The 19,498-nt window shown below is 40.9% G+C and overlaps 2 protein-coding genes across 7 annotated transcripts; one reads left to right on the top strand and one right to left on the bottom strand.

Moving 5' to 3' along the window:
- Positions 1-61: 61 nt before the first annotated feature.
- best1 (bestrophin 1) lies at positions 62-4,765 on the bottom strand. Its single transcript, XM_028585220.1, has 9 exons — positions 4,614-4,765; positions 3,265-3,359; positions 2,931-3,164; positions 2,376-2,530; positions 2,164-2,241; positions 1,657-1,809; positions 1,468-1,548; positions 1,227-1,378; positions 62-1,139 (listed from the first exon to the last, which is right to left on the bottom strand). The coding sequence occupies exons 1-9, from the start codon at positions 4,763-4,765 to the stop codon at positions 62-64; spliced, it is 2,178 nt and encodes a 725-aa protein (XP_028441021.1).
- A 1,530-nt stretch (positions 4,766-6,295) lies between these two features.
- Positions 6,296-19,067, top strand: rab3il1 (RAB3A interacting protein (rabin3)-like 1). Of its 6 annotated transcripts, none has more exons than XM_028585961.1 (12): positions 6,296-6,543; positions 9,690-9,873; positions 10,000-10,095; positions 14,568-14,645; positions 14,889-15,125; positions 15,301-15,420; positions 16,379-16,507; positions 16,610-16,722; positions 16,943-16,966; positions 17,350-17,449; positions 17,538-17,604; positions 17,823-19,067. In XM_028585961.1, exons 1-12 carry the CDS (start codon positions 6,320-6,322, stop codon positions 17,906-17,908), a joined length of 1,458 nt encoding a protein of 485 aa, XP_028441762.1. In that variant the 5' UTR covers positions 6,296-6,319; the 3' UTR covers positions 17,909-19,067. The 6 variants fall into 6 exon arrangements, with proteins under 6 accessions (XP_028441762.1, XP_028441764.1, XP_028441767.1 ...); XM_028585964.1 differs by lacking the exon at positions 6,296-6,543 and adding an exon at positions 8,159-8,332; XM_028585965.1 differs by lacking the exon at positions 6,296-6,543 and adding an exon at positions 8,748-8,964.
- Positions 19,068-19,498: the final 431 nt, after the last annotated feature.

Genomic DNA, 19,498 nt, shown 5'->3' with positions numbered 1-19,498 from the left:
AGTGCTTGTTATGTGTGAAATATTTTGAATGCCACATGTGATCTTGTCACACCTTCTTTTCTCAGTCCTGCTCCCTCCCTCCTGCCGCCTTGTTCACCCCACCGTCTACCAAAACACGTAGCAGGTCCCCTTCAGCCAATGAGATTCCTGAATCATTGGGTGAGTGTTGCTGATTGGTTTCTTGCTGCGATGATGCTGAAGTGGAAACTGTGTTCATGTTGCTGCTCAGCCCGCTGTTGGTCACCCCGTTGCTTGCCCTCATGTTGGTGCTGAAGTTCCCATGGTTACTAAAATTAGTGTGACTTGTACCGTTGCAGAGACTTCCCATCGTGCCAGCACTGTTGGTGCTTGTTGCATTAATGCTGCCAGAGCTGCTGTTGGGATTACTGGGATTTGCTGCCGCTGTGCGAGAGGGAGGAGTGAACGAGAACACCCTTTCTCCTCCGCTTCCTACCACGCTAGCACTTAGGGGTCCAGGCTGGCTGTCAGCTGAGGGGAGGGTGTCCAGATTAAGACGGGGAGGTGGAGGGCGGCGGGACAGCAGGCCATGTCCAGGTCTCAGTTTGGATATTGGACAGAGTTCAGGTGGTGGGTCAGGGAAGGAAAAGGTAGTGGCACTCGAAACCTCGCCATCCGCACTCAGCCAGGGGAAAGCAGAGGATGGCGGTGGGGGGATGTGGTTAGGGGTGTCGGGAGGCAGCAGCTGTGAGCCTACTATTGGTGGAGCGAGGGAGCTGCAGCTGCGGTCCCACTCATTCGGAGTTCGCCGGGCAGGTCGAGGGCGGGGCATCGTAGGGGGCACGCAGTGGATGGGTGTTTGTGGACAGCTGTAGAAACCCGGTCTCTCATACAAGGGCATTGTGGAGAAGGCATAGTCTGGATCTCGCTCGTGGTTCAAAGGCTGGCGGCCTTGACTCGGAGTTAATGTCCCTTCTGGGTGCAGGTAAAGAGGGAAGCGGCTTTGTGGAGCTCCAGGGCGGCGGCGCAGCAGAGAGACCCGGGAGGAGCGAGGAAAGTTAGGGGACTGGACACCGAGGAGACGACCCAGCCCTCCGAGCAGCGGGGTGGAGTAGTTGGCTTCCTCATGTTCCTTGATCTGCTCCAGATTGGACTGAAACTCCATCTCATCCTTTGGAACACTAGTTTAGATTAAATATGTGGTTGGTTAGGGGAGTATTTTTAAGTGTTTAAGAATTGTCTGTCAGAAAATAAAAACATTACTGAACCTGATGTCCAGGGCTGATCCCATAAAGGAGGGTTTGCGGTGTTCAGCACTGGCAGCGGTGTAGGGAGGCTGAGGTTCAGACTCATTCCAGTACATATCCCTCTCAACCAGCGGCAGGCTGTCGTACATCTCATCCACAGACAACAAGGACACCTGGGAAACAACAGAAACCACAGCAAGTAGAACAAGACGGCCTCTGTCTGCAGCTGATGGAAAAAGTGGCAAATAGTTTGAATCCAAACCTGTAAATTGCGATCGACGAGCCAGTTGGTTTCAAAGTCATCATCATCTTCACCAAAAGGATTAATGAGTTGCTCAGCCACCTGAGACCACAAGCGGAAAAGATCCCAATTCAGCTCAGTAGGACAAATGAGTAACATTTGCGGTGCAGCGTGAGTGTAACTATCATAAAATGAATCAGCTGTTCCCACCTTCAGCCAACCAACATAGAAGAAAAACTGCAGCAGGGTGAAAACAGGCAGGTAGAAGTCCAAATCGTGACCAGGGTAACCCTGAGCTGGATCCAAGAACTGACGACCAATCAGACAAGCCAGGAAGAAGCTGTAGACCGCCACTGTTGCCACCTAATTAAATAAATTAGTCAGGTGTGTTTCACGACTAAGTCTCTTGTCAAGCATCGCTTCTTGTTTTTGTTGTTGATTTCATCGTGTTTTGCTAGGTCACAGTGCTAATTTTGATCAAACTAAGGTTAATCATTTTTAGTACATGATTTATGATGATTATTGTAATGCACAAAATCACATTCTTTATAGCCCGCCAGCAGCTTAATATTAGCTCTGCATCATTGTCATTAGCACTGTTATCACTTTTTTGACACATCATTGCACATTTGTCACTAAAGGAAAACTATTAAATCTATTTGTTCGACCGTCATGCATCTACTATATTTTAGTTACAGCAAAGTATATCAACAAAACCTGAGTATAGACAAGAGGCAGGCTGATCCAGTCGTAACCATACAGCTTCATACACTTTGCCCGTAAACTATTCAACTCCTGAACAGAGAAGTGAAAGCAGGACAGGCAAAAAAAAAAAACATTTTTAGAAAATGTTTTCAGACCTAAAATTGCCACAATGTAAAGATGTCCAGGCTCTTTTGGCCTGCAGATATATGCACATGAAGACCTACAGTGAGAATGGCTGTGAGTGCCACGTCGTTGTTGATGCGACCCTCAGTCCGAGCCCTCAGAGCCAGGCTGACGAACCACATGCAGGGAACCCAGAACTTGTTGTGAGGAGAGCGCAAGTCCTCCAGGTGCCTCAGCTCCTCTGACGTCATCAAACCTGAGAGGCACAAACATGGAAATGAAGAAATGACACAAAGAGAGAAAGCATTTAAGATGTCTCCATGTCTTTTTTTTTAAAGATAATTTGGGGGGGGGTTTATTGACAGGACAGCTTGAAGACAGGAAAGGGGAGAGAGAGGGGACGACATGCAGCAAAGGGCCGCTGCCAAGGACTCAGCCTACATGGGGCGCACACTCTAGCCTACTTGGCGAGCTTGAGGTCGCCCCTGTTTCCATGTGTGTAGTTCTCTGGGGTTAGGTATCGTTCAAACATTATTGATACCAATATCGTGACTTCAGTATTGGTTCCTGTGATGCACACTAGCCTACTGCACTGCAAGACTGCCAGGACCAACAACAGGGAGTTTTGGTGTTTTCATCCCAACGTCGTAGGCTACCTGCATGCACCACGTGCTCCATGGTGGGAAACCTCTTGTAGACGGCTGTGCTGACAGAGCGGTAGATGAGCACACCAGAGAGGTTGGCGTATCGCATCAGAGTTCGTCGGGTCAGCCTGGAGGCCTCGTCAGCTCCACGAACATGACCACCCACTAATGCTGCCAAGCGGTCCGGCCAGGGGACATTCTCAAACTGGCCCCACCAACGGGACACGACCAAGGTGACGTAGAAACCTGGCAAAAAATTAGAAATTTGAATTAGATGCTAACTTCCTGGGACGGTTAGCCTACCCTTGAAATCTTAAAAGTGATAAAACTATCAGCCTCAACTCACCCAATACAAACGACACAGGGATGAGCTCTGCATAGCGGTCACAGTATATTGACAGCTTCTCAAACAGCCTTTTCTGGTCATCATTTAACACAAACCTGGTGAAGGAAACATCCCATCAGCTCCTTAAATGGACTCAATATATAACATTCACTGGAATTGTACCTTGTACTATTTCATGTGACAAATGAAATTAATTGAAATAGATTGACTATAAGACAGGGAGGTATAAAGCTGTTATAACAAGATATTTTTCCTGTTATTGTAACATTTTACATGGCGCTTTTCTTGAATAGCAACTCATCTAGTTATATCACAAAAAGTTCCTGTTATCACACAAAATCAACGTATCTCTAGAACAAGACACATTGCTAACATACCTTGTCTCATTCAAATAAGTATTATTTTCTGTTAAAACATAAGTTGGTATGTTGTAATAACCAGAAAAGTCATAGAGTTAGAACATGAAAAGGATCCAAAATTAAAATGAGATAATTAAAAACTTATGAGAAACTGAGCAAATGTTTGTTTCGTCATGGTGGCAGAAATAAGCTGCTTTAAGAATTATCTTCTTAAACCTGGTGTTTACAAAGTTTTTCCTTAAATAAATACAGAAGTATGTACTGACCCCCATTTAAGAATGTTTTTCCAGTAGGAGTCCACTTTAAGTACATTTTACCTCATATGTGTAGATAACAGCAATTTGTATATTTAAACGTGTCCTGATACTATAAAGTTATTTTTATATGCTTTATTGTCAAAATTTCTAGTAACAAAAATGAAAATTAATTTTACTATCCCTAAACTATCGAACCCCTGAAAGCTCCTCAAAGGCCTCCAGTGGTCCCCAGATCCCAGCTGTAAAACATCCTACGTTTGTTGAGCAAATCAATATTGTTAAATAATGTTTCTACTAGAGCTAATAAATCGGCCCGGGCCTGATATCAGCCCATATTCATTATCAAAGATATATCGTTATCGGCCTATATATGTTGGCTGATAAGTAACACAAAACTGCAATACACAAATAGCAAAAAAATATTTGAGATAATTTAGATAAAAAGTCTCTGTTAAATAGTTTGTCCACCAGAGAGCACTGACACATTTCAGCTGGAGAATATCCTTCTTAGTAGGCCTACATATTCTGGTCCCAATTCTTTAATTTACTAAATTTAAATGATTTGTAAAATGTTTAGGTAAGATATATTGTTATCAGATTATTTTTTTTAACTCAAACATCTGTATTGGCCTCAAAAGTGCTGTTATGTGTCAGGCTATAGACACTCTATCTGCAGAGTGGAGGACATGAAAGATTATTATTGGAGTTCACAGTGTTTTCTCTCAGAGAGTACCTATAAACAATACTGAAGAAGTAGTAGAGAAGAGTGAAGATGATGAGCTCTCTGTAGAGCAGTTTATAGATGCTGCCCTTCCATCGCAGAAGCAGGTGAAAGAAAGTCCCGAGACCTGCATCAGCAACCCTGCGAGAGTACGTTACTGTCATTGCTGCTGCTGCTGTTTGCTGGCCAACTTGCTGGCTGATTGTGGCGTGACATGAAGGAAACCAGTGTGGTGTTTTGTCTGAGTTCAACGTCAGCGATCAGCCTGGATCTCATAAGGCCAGTCAGGTCACAGATCTAAAACAATAAAGTAAAACAGCAGTCTATTAGCAGTTATTTCATATATGTTCTCTACTTGCATACGTTTGGATTTACAAAAGCAACTGAAACTGTTTTATTTTCATTTTGTAAATGCTTAATCGTTCAAAAATAATATTTCCCTCATTTTATAGATCTTAAAAACACTATTACATCTGAAGATATGTTCACAGGGCTACAACAGGCAAGTACCATGATGGTCTCAAACACAAGGCTGTGAAGTTGTTGACACTTACCACACAAATGAAAACGTCTGGCCATCGTACTCACTGTGGCTCGAGATGTGTGGTGGCAGCGTCTCTTGGAATGATGTTGGAGAAAGGGAAGCAGGAAAGAAAAAGAGAGCAATGGACTCCTACACCTCCGGTCACTTGATGTGTTAATCTGTTTCAGCAACAAAGCTGCATTGTGAGGCCGGGTCCTGTTAATCTGAACAAATCTGAGGACAGCAGAGCACCCACACTGCCCCAAATAGGTTGGTTAAAGGCAGTGCTGAGTAGCTGTGTTCACATTTTGGAAATATGACTCTAAGAAACCATCTTCGAAGTTTAACAGTTATTCCTCTCTGCCTCTTGCTGAATAACAAACACGTTTTCATTTCATGATTTCATTAAATACCTAGAGGGAACATTGATCGTTTTCTGTGTGAAGCATCATTCAGTATTTACTCATGGAAAACTCTTGATCAGGTGAGACTGTGTGTTCTCCCCCTCTGCTGGAAGAAATGTGTACAGCTGGACTCTAACTGGCCAGAAGGTGTTAGTGATTAACCCTTCCTGTCTAACCAGGAGACCAACAGTGAGGCGGAGTGCGGACAGAGTTCAATCTTGAGATTATCAAAGCTCAATTTCAGCAGTTTTGACAGATTTTAGATGCTCTGGCAACAACTGGGGGTCAGCTTTGAACACTGGTAAGTGTATTCTGTGTATTCTTTTTTCCTTAAATCATCCTGGCTTAAGTCTCTCGCACACACCACGTGTGTGATACTTACATGATACTGTTTCTTAAGTAAGTTCTGCTTACACTGGATATCACACAAAGAAACAAATTCCTTTAGCATGACAATCTGCAAATAAAAGAGTCTGAGGTCCTCTAGCTCTGCAGTATTCGGAGAGGAAAGAAGTGTGTCAGTTATTCAAACACTGTAGAGGTCATGGCTTGTCCACTTGTTACTGAAGGACTTTGACTGTGAGGTTTGTTTGGTGCAGTTTATCTAATTTTTCATGTGATTTTAAGTTGCTGTATGTAACTTTGTGTTCTGCATTGTAGGTGCTTGACACCCACAGGCATCAGGATCATTGAATTTAAATGGCACTAAAAGCATTTAACAAACTGAATGTAACTTCAGTGGAGACATCTAGTAGTTTCTGATGAGTCTCTGCACTTCCTGAAAGAGAGACATGGATGCTTTTGAGGGAATTCACAGTGTCCAGATTTCCTCTTCTCCACCGTCTTCAACAACAACCAGCCCAGGATATGAAATCCTCAAAGCAGGGAGATCTGGAATCGCAGTATATTCCTCCTCTGTGTTTTTCGGCACACCTGATGTCCTGGGACAGCCAGCCGCCAGACACGTGCACAAGTGCAGCAGGAAAACTGAGGAGGAGGGCTGTGCTGTTGGACGGTGAGTGTCAAAAGGAGATGAGTTTGATCTGTATTGGCTGAACATGACTGGTTTCAAAGGTAATTTTGAAGGTGTTTCCTAAAGTGTAGCCTGACCGTATTCCTAAATGTTACCACAATGGCTGTATATAAAGGATTAAAATGCTTCACTCTCTACCATATTGGTACCACAGTCACCTAAGAGACAGTTATCATCTAATTTTGCCCAATTATCCAACAACAAAAATCTTCTCATGTGGTTCGATTAGTCATGATGTAAAGCCAAACTTGTACTCATACATTCTTTATGTGTGTGACCATCACATTAAGGTGGTCAAGGCAAATGACTACATATGTAAACTAGCAAACAAGACTATTTTTTAGTCACTAGTTTAACTCCAACGATGCCTTATTTTATCTAAGGCTTGTTTTGCATGTAAAGTCTTTTTCTGCATTACAGCCATCAGACAAATGTAATGAAGAGCATCCATGCAGCATTGACCGAGAGACATGTTTTCGGTCTGTGGGCCTACTGCCGGGTCAGATCAGGACATGTTTTGAAGTTATTTCTTTCCTTCATTATAGGGTACATTGGGAAGCTGACAGGAAATGAGGGAAGAGAAAGATATGAACGATGATATGCAAGAAAAGTCCCTGACCGTACTCAAAGAACCTTTTATTTATTGGTCAACATAGAGGCTGATACTGTACAAATGATAGCGACCGATTTATCAATCTAGCTCTAGTGTGGTAAGACATTTTATTTCATGGGAAATAGATACATTATGATTCCTTTTGTTAAATTCACTTAACTATAACCAAAGTGCTTTATTTAGTTTGGATTATTTTGCATGATTGCACTACAATTTTTAACTTTTATATGTATTATCATGGAATTAGTGGGGGAAAACAAATGCAAACTATATATTTATTTAATGGCTAATACTCTGCAAGGCTGGACTACCAATCGTTCAAAGCTGGAAACTAAGCTTAGGCTTTAGGCTATGTTATTTGGCTTGTGCTTCAATTGAAACTTATATCAACTGAAATGATAAGGGCCTGAAAGTTGGTCCTGCTTTATTACTCAATCTCGCCCACTGTCTTAAAGAGAAACCTTCTGTAAAATGCTATTTAAAGGCCTTTAATGTTTTAGCTCTGTGCTTGGACTATATTTTGCAGACTGCTTAATTTATGTGTTTACTCAAATTATTAATTAAAAATGTGTCTTAAAACTGGATAAAAATCAATTTATAAGGCTTCTGGCAGACAACCACACAGCTGACACATGTGCAATGGGGATATGATGCCATTGACAGACGACCAAATGTACGGTAGCCGGCGGTTACCTTTGAATAAGATTACAGATTTCTCTGGGTTTGAACATTGTTAGAAACATTTGGGATAATATAAGTACACAACTCTATATACAACATAAACATTTGGGATAATGTAAGTACACAACTCTACATATAACTCTCTCTCTATAGGTCTCGTTTTTAGACATTTTAATGCGAAAATGTTACGTTACATATTGTAATTTTATTGGGGTCCAGGATGGCCCTGGGGCCTCCCAGCAGGAAAATCAGGCCATGATACATTGAAATAATTTTAAGTTTACTGAAAAATGTACAATTACACAAACATGATCCACTTAGATAAACTAACCACATGATGCGTTACTGTACAGATGCTGGACATTATCTTGAATGTGGGCCTCACTATGTGGCGGTGCTCTCTGCTGCTCCGGGCCGGTGTTTTGTCTTTTGTCGGTGGTCAGGGCGTTGGGGAGTGGAAGCGCTGTCATGTGACTGGTGAGAAATAGTCGCAAACGTAGCCCAGACTTGGGACGCTCGTTTTTCTTGCCTGGAAGTAAGGACACGGGGTTAAGAAAAGAAACTGCGAAGGACATGGTTGTAAAAGTATTAAAGTCGGCGTTACACTTTTAAATCGTTGTTGTTTCTATCAGACCGCTGCGGATGTCGGTTGTCTACGTCAGTGTCCGCATTCCTCCGCCTATTTAAATCGTCTGAGATTAGTTTAACTGAAACCAGCTAACGTTAGCTCTGTCAGTAAAGTATTTGTTAATTTAACAACAACAACAACAACAACAACTGAAGGACACTACTGGAGGGGAGAAGTTGACAGCTGGCACTGATACACAGACAGGGTAGGAGGTTTATATCTGCTGTCCTGGACACCGACAGGGTAAGGGCGGATACTGAGGGGAAACCTCTCCGGACTAAAAGTTATAACTGTTAGCTAACAACTAGCTAGCTAGCTAACAGCCTTGTTTATAGTTTATGGGTAGCTATTGCAGCTTTGAGCATGAACATTGTGGGTCAACGACACCGCAGTTAATGTTCATTTTAAATGTTGGGATTGCTAATGCAGCAGCAGAGGGTCTAAAGCTGTGGTCTGGGGTCCCTCAGAGGTATTTAACTCGGTGAGAAAATTAGAGCTATGAAAGAAGATGTTTTGATGTTGTCAGACACAATTATGCTGTCAAATATAAAACTGAACATCTTAATGAACTTTATTTTGAAATATAAAGTGTTGTTTTTCGGTATAGCCTAATGTTTTAAACTTTTAAAGTGTGTATTTCAAATTTGGAATCCTAATCCTTGATATAGCCTAATAGTAACTACGATTCAGTTGCAGTTGTTTAGGTATGGATAACTAAAACTAATGCAGTCTTAACATCCCTGCGATAAACTTCTTTTATGACCAATATATTATCTGGGCTGATGAATTGGCCAATATTGTCTTAATTGCAGATATCAGTTTTTTTTGTTGAAACATTGGCTATAAATGGATTTGACAAAATATCAGAAACACTTAAAAGTATAACATATAGTAAGTGTAACGAGTATAAAAATGATGACTTACTGTAGTGGTTTCATGCTCCTCATTATGGTCCCTTCCATTAGGGTCACTTTCTGTTTATTTATTTATTTGTTAATGAAAAAACATCTGAAGCCCCTTTGTGGCCACAATTAAAACATACAATGACATAGCACATAGTACAGGCAAATTGTGGGGTAATCAGTCATTATCATCCCATCAACCCTATATCCTAATCTGTATTTATAGCAACCCAGTTTAGGAGTGGACATGGAACCTTTATGTTCCCTCACTAACAATACTGATTGTATTTCTGCTTGTGTGAAGGTTAGTAGATCTGGATCCAGAGCCAAAGTCCAGAGTGGAGGGAGGAGGCCAGGCTGGGCCCACCTCAGGCAGGGACCATGGCGACCTCTCTCGGCATCGTAGCTCCTCGCTGGAGATCAAAGAAAAAGAAATCCGAGAAAAGGGTTCGGAGATCCTCAGGGAACAGCTGGACGCTGCAAAGAGGGTGTTGTAACCTACTTTATGCTAACGCATACAGACACAAAGCATTGTGTGACCTGAAAAAAAGCTGACAATGCAAATGTCCTTCCTCGTTAAATTTGGTTGTGACCTTTTCTCCTATACATCTCAGGAACTGAAACTAAAGGACAAGGAGTGTGAGCGTCTGTCGCAGGTCAGGAATCAGCTGGAGCAGGAGCTGGAGGAGCTGACTGCCAGTCTGTTTGAGGTAAGCAGTAATCATTGCTCTCTGCTGACTGCACAGGGAATTTGACACTTAGACCCTCATAATGAGGGAAGGGACATGATGCTGTGATACATCATGAGTCTTCATATTCACAATTTGCATTGCAGTGAAAACATTTACTGCAAGTTTAACACTAATATTTCAACTTTTTCACTGTATGGAAACAACACATTTTGAGATGAGGGTTCACTAGAAAACCCTTAGCTGGAATAGTTTAAATCTGCACATATTATACATATGTAACATAATATACATTTTATGATATAGTCAGTGGGTCAAATCCGGTCAGATGTGAAAGGGATCGCTTGTAGTGGGAAACCCACAGAGAATCATCACCAGACTTGTCAGCTCCCCTCCCCCCTCTACAGAGAGTTCTAGCCTCTTGTCATTGTTTTGGTTTTCTGGCCCCAGAGCTGCAACCATCATTTTAATTATCAATTAATCTGTCTATAAAATGTCAGAAAAAAGTGGAATATGTTCATCATGATTTTCCAGGTGTGTAATTTTGTCTAATGTTTGTTTTATTTATTTGCTTTGCACATACAAAGACATTCACATACAAACAAACAAACACACTTTTACCTACATGTACTCAAATGTACATGAATTTAAAGTAAACAAAAGCTTGTTCTGTGTTGTTGCTGTTGTTGTTGTGATATTGTTGATGTTGTATTTTCAGCTTGTTTTGCTGCCCCAAGTGTCCAAAAACCACTTATTACTGCTTTAACTTTCTAACAGACAACCTTTTAAACAGATAACCATTCACCATTAGTGACCGTTATCTTTTATTTTCTGATCATAGACTGTATATTAATGGCCAGAGCATGTGTGACGTCACCCATTGGTTTGTGGAGATCTGGGTGGTATTTCAGAAAGCAGGTTTAGTGAAAACTCTGAGTTTGTTAACCCTGATATGAGGGTAACTCTGGGTTTTCTGTTTCAGAAAGAGAGGTAACTTCACCTCAGAGTCAGTTACTATGGTAACTGAGTCTGTGAACCTAACTAATTATGTTGGTTTATTAACCATGATAGGCAGACTATAAAACGTTTTATTTCTCAAAACATGGTATTTCCTTTTGTCTACGATCCCGTTGATGAAGAAGCTGCTTTACTTCACAGAGAGTTAAACATACATCGGGAGATGATTGAAGCCCCGACATTTTAATTTTCAGATAACTTCCTATTGGAGCGGTATCGTTTTTCTTCCCAGTCTATCAGTTATGTAGCCTATAGGCTAACCTTATCCGTCCTCCTATCACTAACGTCACCCATCTACTGTACAGCCCAAAAGTTTGGACACACTTTCTCATTCAATGCGTTTCCTTTTTATTTTCATGACTATTTACATTGTAGATTCTCACTGAAGGCATCAAAACTATGAATGAACACATATGGAATTATGTACTTAACAAAAAAGTGTGAAATAACTGAAAACATGTCTTATATTTTAGATTCTTTAAAGTAGTCACTTTTTGCTTTTTTATTAATAAGGGAAAAGATTCCACTAATTAACCCTGACAAAGCACACCTGTGAAGGTAAAACCATTTCAGGTGACTACCTCATGAAGCTCATTGAGAGAACACCAAGGGTTTGCAGAGTTATCAAAAAAAGCAAAGGGTGGCTACTTTGAATAATCTAAAATATAAGACATGTTTTCAGTTATTTCACACTTTTTTGTTAAGTACATAATTCCATGTGTTCATTCATAGTTTTGATGCCTTCAGTGAGAATCTACAATGTAAATAGTCATGAAAATAAAGAAACACATTGAATGAGAAGGTGTGTCCAAACTTTTGGCTTGTACTGTATGCTGCAGATTATTTTTGTCGCATTACGTTTTTTGCAAACGGTATTTGTCTTTACAACACTGGTGATGCGGAGCATTTTAGTAAAGCCACTGTAGCAAAGCGCCATCAGAAGAGTGTGGCTCGCTCCGAAACGTGTTTTTAAAAGGAGTTCCACAGTATTGCAGGTGAATGTTGTAAACCCTTTGACTTTTTCGCCCGCAGGATTGCACCTAAATGAAATAGATTATAGGTTCAATACCATTTCACCAGTAATATTAGGCTCTAATTATGATTAAAAATGATATACACTATATTGGAATATACACATTTACTCTAGCAGCAATTTTCTCCCACGCAAATTCTCTCTCTTTTGCAGCAGCCGCTGTGTTGCTTTTTTTTAACTCGCTGTATGTTCGCATGAGTATTTCCGCCAAACAAACTGGTTGTTACCATGGTGAATCGTAGTATCATGGCTCCATTCATGTTGCCTTTTTATTGTGGTGGTACACGCGCATGAACCTACTCTGAGTTGATTGAACCAATTCATATCAACTGTTTTGAAACCGAAAACTCAGAGTTTCCCATCTCAGGGTAAATCAACTCAGACATCAGGGTTAGACTCAGAGTTTGTTAAACCTTCTACCTGAAATATGGCCATGGGGTCCATTTCAGAAAGCAGGTTTAGTGAAAACTCTGCGTTTGTTAACCCTGAGATGAGGGAAACTCTGGGTTTTCCGTTTCAGAAAGAGAGGTAACTTAACCTCAGAGTCAGTTACCATGGTAACTGAGCCTGTGAACCTAACCTGAGACCAACAACCCTGTTAACATGGGTATTTTTATGAAATATAGCCTATATATTTTAATGGGAGGGAATTAGGCTACATATTGGCTTCTTGAGCCGTGTGTTGCCAATGCGCACATCGGTTTGAATTATGTTTTTATATTTTTTATTTGCGCTCACGATCGCTTACCACTGCCAGGGTTGCAACTGAAATAAAAGGCTAAAGCAACAACAGTTAATGGAAAGCCCAAGTGTAATTATGGTTAGATCTTGGTCCTGACTGATGGGGAAGTAATATTGGAGTTGTGATTTAAACATCTACAGCGTCTGCTATTTATTTATTTTTTTGCCTGCTTTCCTTCCTGTTTTAGGAAGCAGCGACTGTATTGCGTTTTCCCTGTAAAACCGTGTCTGTGTTCTTCATATTTATGGAGAATTATAATTTGCTCTTCTTATATATAACATGCGGCTCTGGTAGATGTTTGCGATTGGTCGTGGTGCGCAGACACAGCCTCTTTTATGTGAACGTGCGCGCCGCTGGATTGGGAAACCCTGAGTTGACTGAACTAATTGATAACCAGCGTCGTAGTACAGGTTATGCGGGACAGCGGTTGTTAGGTTAGGTGAAGCCGGATTACTGAAAGAAATCCAGGACAAGTTGATCTTGCTTCGTAGTACAGGCCTCTGGTCAGGAGTAGGTTTTCTTCTCACTCATTTCCTCATTCATTCAATCCGGCTGTATCAGGCGCATTTTAATGCAGTTTGTTATCTGCATGAATAAAAAAACGTATTGGTTTGTGTTAGGCAGACTATAAAACACTTTTTTCTCAAACATGTCATGTCCTTTTGTCGACGATCCCGTTGATGAAAAAGCTGTGTTACTTCACAGAGAGTTGTACGTCGGGAGATGATATTGAGTCCCGACTATAGATGTATTTTCATTTCCACATAACCGATTTGAGAGGTATTTTTTTTTCACAGTCCATCAGATATGTAGATACCTTATCCGTCCTCATATCACTAACATCTTGGACAGGCTTTAACATCCCAGCAGATTCTTTGTGTCGCATTACGTTTTTTTGCAAACGGCAGTTTTCTTTACAACATTGGTGATGCGGAACGCCTACTGTAATAGTAAAGCCACTGTATGCAGAGCCGTCAGAAAAGTGTGACTTGCTCTGAAAACGTTTTTGTAGTGTTCCCTGGACACAATCCAGTGAGAGCCATTAAAAAGAAATAAATGATTATACATTATAGTTCTGTTAATGATCATGTTGCTGCAGCCTCAGAATGGGATTAGTAAAGCCTACTTTTTTGCCCACAGGATTGCACCTAAATGAAATTATAGGTGTAATACAATTCCAGTTTTCACCAGTAATATTATAAGTTAACTGTGATTCTGTGTTGCAACCATCCTGGTTGCAGATGTGACGATTTTGTTACGTTACACACTTTCACTGGCAATCACATCATAGCCACGCCCTAAAACACCCCCGCTTTATCGCCAATTTTAAAATCAATGAGACCATAATTTCAAAAATGAACATCATTCTGTGTTGCAGTAGACTTAAAACGACTGAGACCCTAAACTCATTATGAAAATGTTTACTGAGGTAATAAATCAAGTGAGAAGTGGGTCACTTTCTCATAGACAGGTTTAATGCGGGTATCGCAGTAGTTACGTTCTGTCATTAATGCTAATGTTACCGATTTCGGTGGACAACTCGGCAGTTTAATGTGGAACTGAAATGGAAAAGACATTTGTTTGTTTGTGTGCACTTTTCTTGTGCGGCCCTCAATCATATACCGGCTCCCTAAATTAGAGAACCCCTGCTATAGATGGACAACAGACCTTGTGTTATTGTTTCAATCTTCATCACAACAGGAAGCTCACAAGATGGTGCATGAAGCTAACGTCAAACAAGCAGCCGCGGAGAAACAACTGAAGGAGGCTCAGGGAAAGGTGTGTGATGTTGTTTCTCTGTTTCTGTACTGCAATTCAGCAACTTAAGATGATGATTAATGAGCTGAGTGATTTTCCTTTGACCCATTGTCCCATTAATTCCTTCAAAGCAGCTGAACTATTTTTGAATTGAACTGATTTGTCTTAAAAATTGGCTGTTGCTATTATTATTGATTTTCCTCCCGTCATCCGACTTTCGTTACTATATTTTCTTGTTCTATATTTTTTCTGTCTGGCTCATAGATTGATGTTCTGCAAGCAGAGGTGACGGCGCTCAAGACTCTGGTGTTGACATCAACACCATCTTCACCAAACCGCCAGCTGCATCCACAGCTGCAGCCGTCAGGAACCAGGGGAGCGTACAAACACGTTGGGGGTCACGTGCGCAACAAGAGCGCAAGTGGTGGCTTTCCATCCTCGCCTGGAAAACCAGAACCCTCCTCAGTTTCCATTCAGCCTGCGGCCAAAGAGGACCGAGAGGTAACCTGAATGAAGTTTGTACATTTGCCTCACTGCTCTTCTATGCATGTCTCTGTTTCTACCCCTCATTCCTGCTTCCAGTCACTTGTAGTTCTCTGCTTTTTCTTTTCTCTCAGTACTAACCTTTCCCTGACTCGTTCTTCCTCTCTGTTTCTGGTCTTTCTTCCTCTCTCAGCCTGCTGTTCCTGCTCTCCTCTCTCTGATACTCTGCCTGGTTCCTGGCCAGTCTGTCAGTGTGACCTTTGACCGTTTCTGGCAGGAGCGGGGGGAGGAGCTGGGCACTGACAGCAGACAGGTAACTGCATTTAGTTGCTGGCAGACTGTTTTCTGCAGCTATTTTCATGCTTTTATGGGAAAATGAGCATGTTATTCCTTCCTCCTCAATACAAAGTGACAATAATACACTGTATCTCTTGATAAAGTATTATTAGTCTGAGAGCGTTAGTCTCTAGTTGGCCAGAGCGACATCAACTAAATGTGTTGCTTCTGTTTTCAAAGTGGCTGTGAGACAGACATGGACCTGATGATAGTTTTTAGCATTTAAAAAAAAAAAAATCACAGCTCTCTAGTTAAGACTGGATGTTAATGCTTGAACTTAGTGAAACACACCTATGGTTGACACAACAATGTGAAGCTTAACAATGTTTATGGCTTCTCACTGGTTTGGAAAGAGTTGATACTCACATTTGAAGAAGCTTGACTTTGAAGATTCAGGGAGGTGCAGGTTGAAAAGTGAATGCATAGCCTCCTTACTTACTTTCTCTCTGTAGAGCCTCACAGAGCTGATAGCGTCTTTAGACTCTTGTTCTTGCACTTATGTCTTTTAAAGTCGTGTTCTCTGTCTTTCCTAAATTGTGTTGCTTTTGTTTTAATGTATGCGTTGGGTGGTGAAGCCAGATACATTTTGTACAATAAAGTTTCTAAATAACTAACATTTTGTCAGCTGATGTTTATAGGTGTATTGATCAATACCAATGTTTTAAAAACTTTTCAGCTGTTAAGGTAATAAAAATCCATCGTTCTTAAGCTGAAAAGCAAAACACATATTTACCTTTAGAGGATCTTTAAAGTATTTTACACTATTGGATAAGTTAGCTAGTTCACCTGTCTCTATTTTGAAAATGTGATTTTATCTGTTTGGTTGCAAGCATCTGTAATTTAACAGGGTTATGTAGGGCGGGGGCTAGGGACTGTAGTTGACTCATCAGACAGGCAGTTTAATAAGTGAGTGATGTATTGTTTTCTTTTTGCAGATGGACTCCGTTCTGTATGCAGAGTTTTTGATGTGGAAGGAGAATCCAAGTGTTGAGCGCTCCTCTGCCTTCTTGAGTCGCATCTACAGAGAAGACATCGGACCCTGCCTCTCCTTCACAAGATCTGAGGTCAGAATCTCACGGTTTCTTTACGTAAACACAACACCACTGCATTTGTTGTATTACAGTGGTTAAGGTTATGTTAGCATAATTTATTACTGTTCTTCACAGCTGTCGCAGCTGGTGCAGAGTGCAGTGGAAAACAATTCTTTGACTATCGAGCCTGTTGCCATGTCAGCGTTACCGATGGTTAAAGCCTCAGCTATTGAGTGTGGCGGCCCGAAGTGAGTTATCACGTCTACATACTGTATCATCTATCATCCTGTCCTCTCTTTCACCATTCACTGCTAAACAATGGCTAAGTCAACACTGAAAATCCACCTTTTGGTTTTGTATTCTCCCCTGATAGTAGTCATAGTACGTATCTGAGAGGGGTTTAGTCAACGGGCACATTTCTAATCTCTGTTTGATTTAAAACAAAAACAAAAAAATCTTTTTTTCCAGTGGCTTTAGGGCAGCAATAGAGACGTAAGTCCTCTCAGGAATAATCACCTGTTCAGCTTTCCACTAACCCAAAGTACTGTAGCATGAAATAAAGTCTGTCTATCCATCATGTGAAAAGTTGTAAAAAAAAAAATTCTAAAATGAGTTCTGCATGTCTGTATATACGTTAAGGAACCTTTTCCTCTTCCTGTGACTAACTTTCTTTGATTGTGCACTACTGTTTTTTGTTGTTGCTGTTTCTCTACTAAAATGTATGGTCTCACTTATTTAGTCTTAATTCAAAGTTACCCAAGTTTCTTTGTTAATAATACCTGATGGAATGTAATTCATGTTTGCTGTGATAAAACGGTGACACTGTGTATCCACGTCTTGTAGCTGTAATTGTCTGACAGCTGATCTGTTTGTAGAAAATGTGCATTAAGCGGCATTTCGCGCCTCTGCCGACATCGCATTAAACTTGGCGACAAGGGGAGCTACTATTACATCTCTCCTTCCAGCCGAACACGGGTAACTTTCGCTTAATCTCTGTGACCTTCATTAGACACACTGCTATTAAGTTGCTTCATGTGACCACGTCCTAATTTCACCTTTCTAGATCACGGCAGTTTGCAATTTTTTTACTTATATCCGCTACATCCAGCAGGGCCTGGTGAGACACGATGGTAAGTAAACACTAACATGTATTTAACATATTATATAGTTTTCTTAGTATAAGTTGTTTACCTCCTTTGCTTCTTGCTTTGCCTACAAGGGTTTTATTCAGACAGCTGACATGTATCATTTGGTGTGTGTGTGTGTGTGTGTGTGTGTGTGTGTGTGTGTGTGTCTGTCTGTGTCTGTCTGTGTCTGTCTGTGTGTGTGTGTGTGTGTGTGTGTCCAGCGGAGCAGATGTTCTGGGAGGTGATGCGTCTCCGCAGAGAGATGACTGTGGCCAAGTTAGGTTTCTACATCACTGACCAGGGCTAGAAGACCTGACAGTCCACTGCAACACCCGACAGGACGGCATGATGTTGATTATTCAAGGTCAGGGTTAAACTGCGGTAACAAACAGGTCTTGGATCAGTTTTTGTAGCAGGGGTTGTACAGCATTAGCGCTGCAACAGAGGTCGATCAACAAGGGAAGCAGAAAATGTTTGTGTCACTTTTATGCAATAAGACAAAGTTGAATCAGCACAGCCAGAAAGAAGTGAAAATAACATGATTTAAAAGATATTGTTATTCCCAGATATGTAAAATATATATTTTCTGTTCTACTGCAGGCCTCTAGTTATTCTCTCCCAGGTGAGGAGAATTGTTTTTGTTCTGAACCTCCCCGGTGGAGTACACACAACTTCTCATGTTAATACAAATAGACTATGTATTTTGTTCAAAGTGATAGTCTGTTGAAAAGATAAGCACAATGCATGAAAGCAGTGTAGAGAGTTTAGTTGGTCTCTTACCTCAAGTATTACATCCTTATTTAACTATGTAATGTAATAGTTCTACTGTGAGATTGACAGTATCCATTTGGTTTCCACAGAACAATTATTCGGGTTGTTTTCTTTATTCTTACATAAATATAATGCTCACTAGCATATCTTAGTTACTCTGTTATCGGCTCAAACACCACAGACTGTTGTCTCAGCCATGGCCTTAATTTTGTTGATGCGCTACCTGTTCTAGATGCCTTGTATAAACACACATGAAACAGCTTCATGTCAGCCTGACCTGTACTTTATAATCAGAAATATTGTCATGACACCTCCAAGCTCAAAATAGTGACAGTTTTACAATATAGTCAGAAAATGAACAAGCTTTAATACAAGTGATTGCAATATGCACTGTAACTGTAGTTTCACACGTCTGCAATGAAGAGTGTGCACATACAGTAAAAGCCATAAATGACTTTCCATGAATGCAGTAGAGCCATATTATACAATGTATATTGGTTGTACTTTGGAATATCGATTTATTATATGGCCACATTTACAGAAAACTGTCTGTTGAAGGCAAAAATGAAGAATATTGTCTGAAAGTGCAATAACTGCTTCTTATCCCTTCTTTAGGGCTTTGAGGTTCCTAACCTCAGTGTACTGATCATTAAAACACTCCATTAAAGTCGAGGCATTGTAGCCTCACTACATCACCTTTGTACTGTGTTTAATTTATAGGTCGTTTGAACAAAATCTGATAGCAGATAAATGAATCAGCTGGTTTGATTTAGATGTTGGCTCTTTGAGGTTTGAGATTGGGAATGATGACTCATCACTGTAATTCATTATAACACAGTCCAACCAGATGACACGGAGAACTATTTCTCTTAGGGCACAACACTGATTTGATTTGGCTTTAGATTAAAGGGATACGCCACCGTTTGTTGAAATAGGGTTTATCACGGTCTCCCCTAGCTGTAGATAGGTGGGCCAACGCATTTTTTGTGCATGCATTGTTTTAGTCCGGTGCAACACCGGCAGCGACGCCACTAGTTAGCTTAGCGTAGTGAAGGGAATCCTATGTTGCCGGTTAGCATGTTGTGAGTAAAAGTGAGCCAACAAAAGACAAAAAAACAACCTAATT

This window comes from Perca flavescens, chromosome 8 (assembly GCF_004354835.1).
Source record: "Perca flavescens isolate YP-PL-M2 chromosome 8, PFLA_1.0, whole genome shotgun sequence".
NCBI lineage: Eukaryota > Metazoa > Chordata > Actinopteri > Perciformes > Percidae > Perca > Perca flavescens.
Note: the sequence above shows the minus strand (reverse complement) of the source record. Positions and strands in the feature narration are given on the sequence as shown.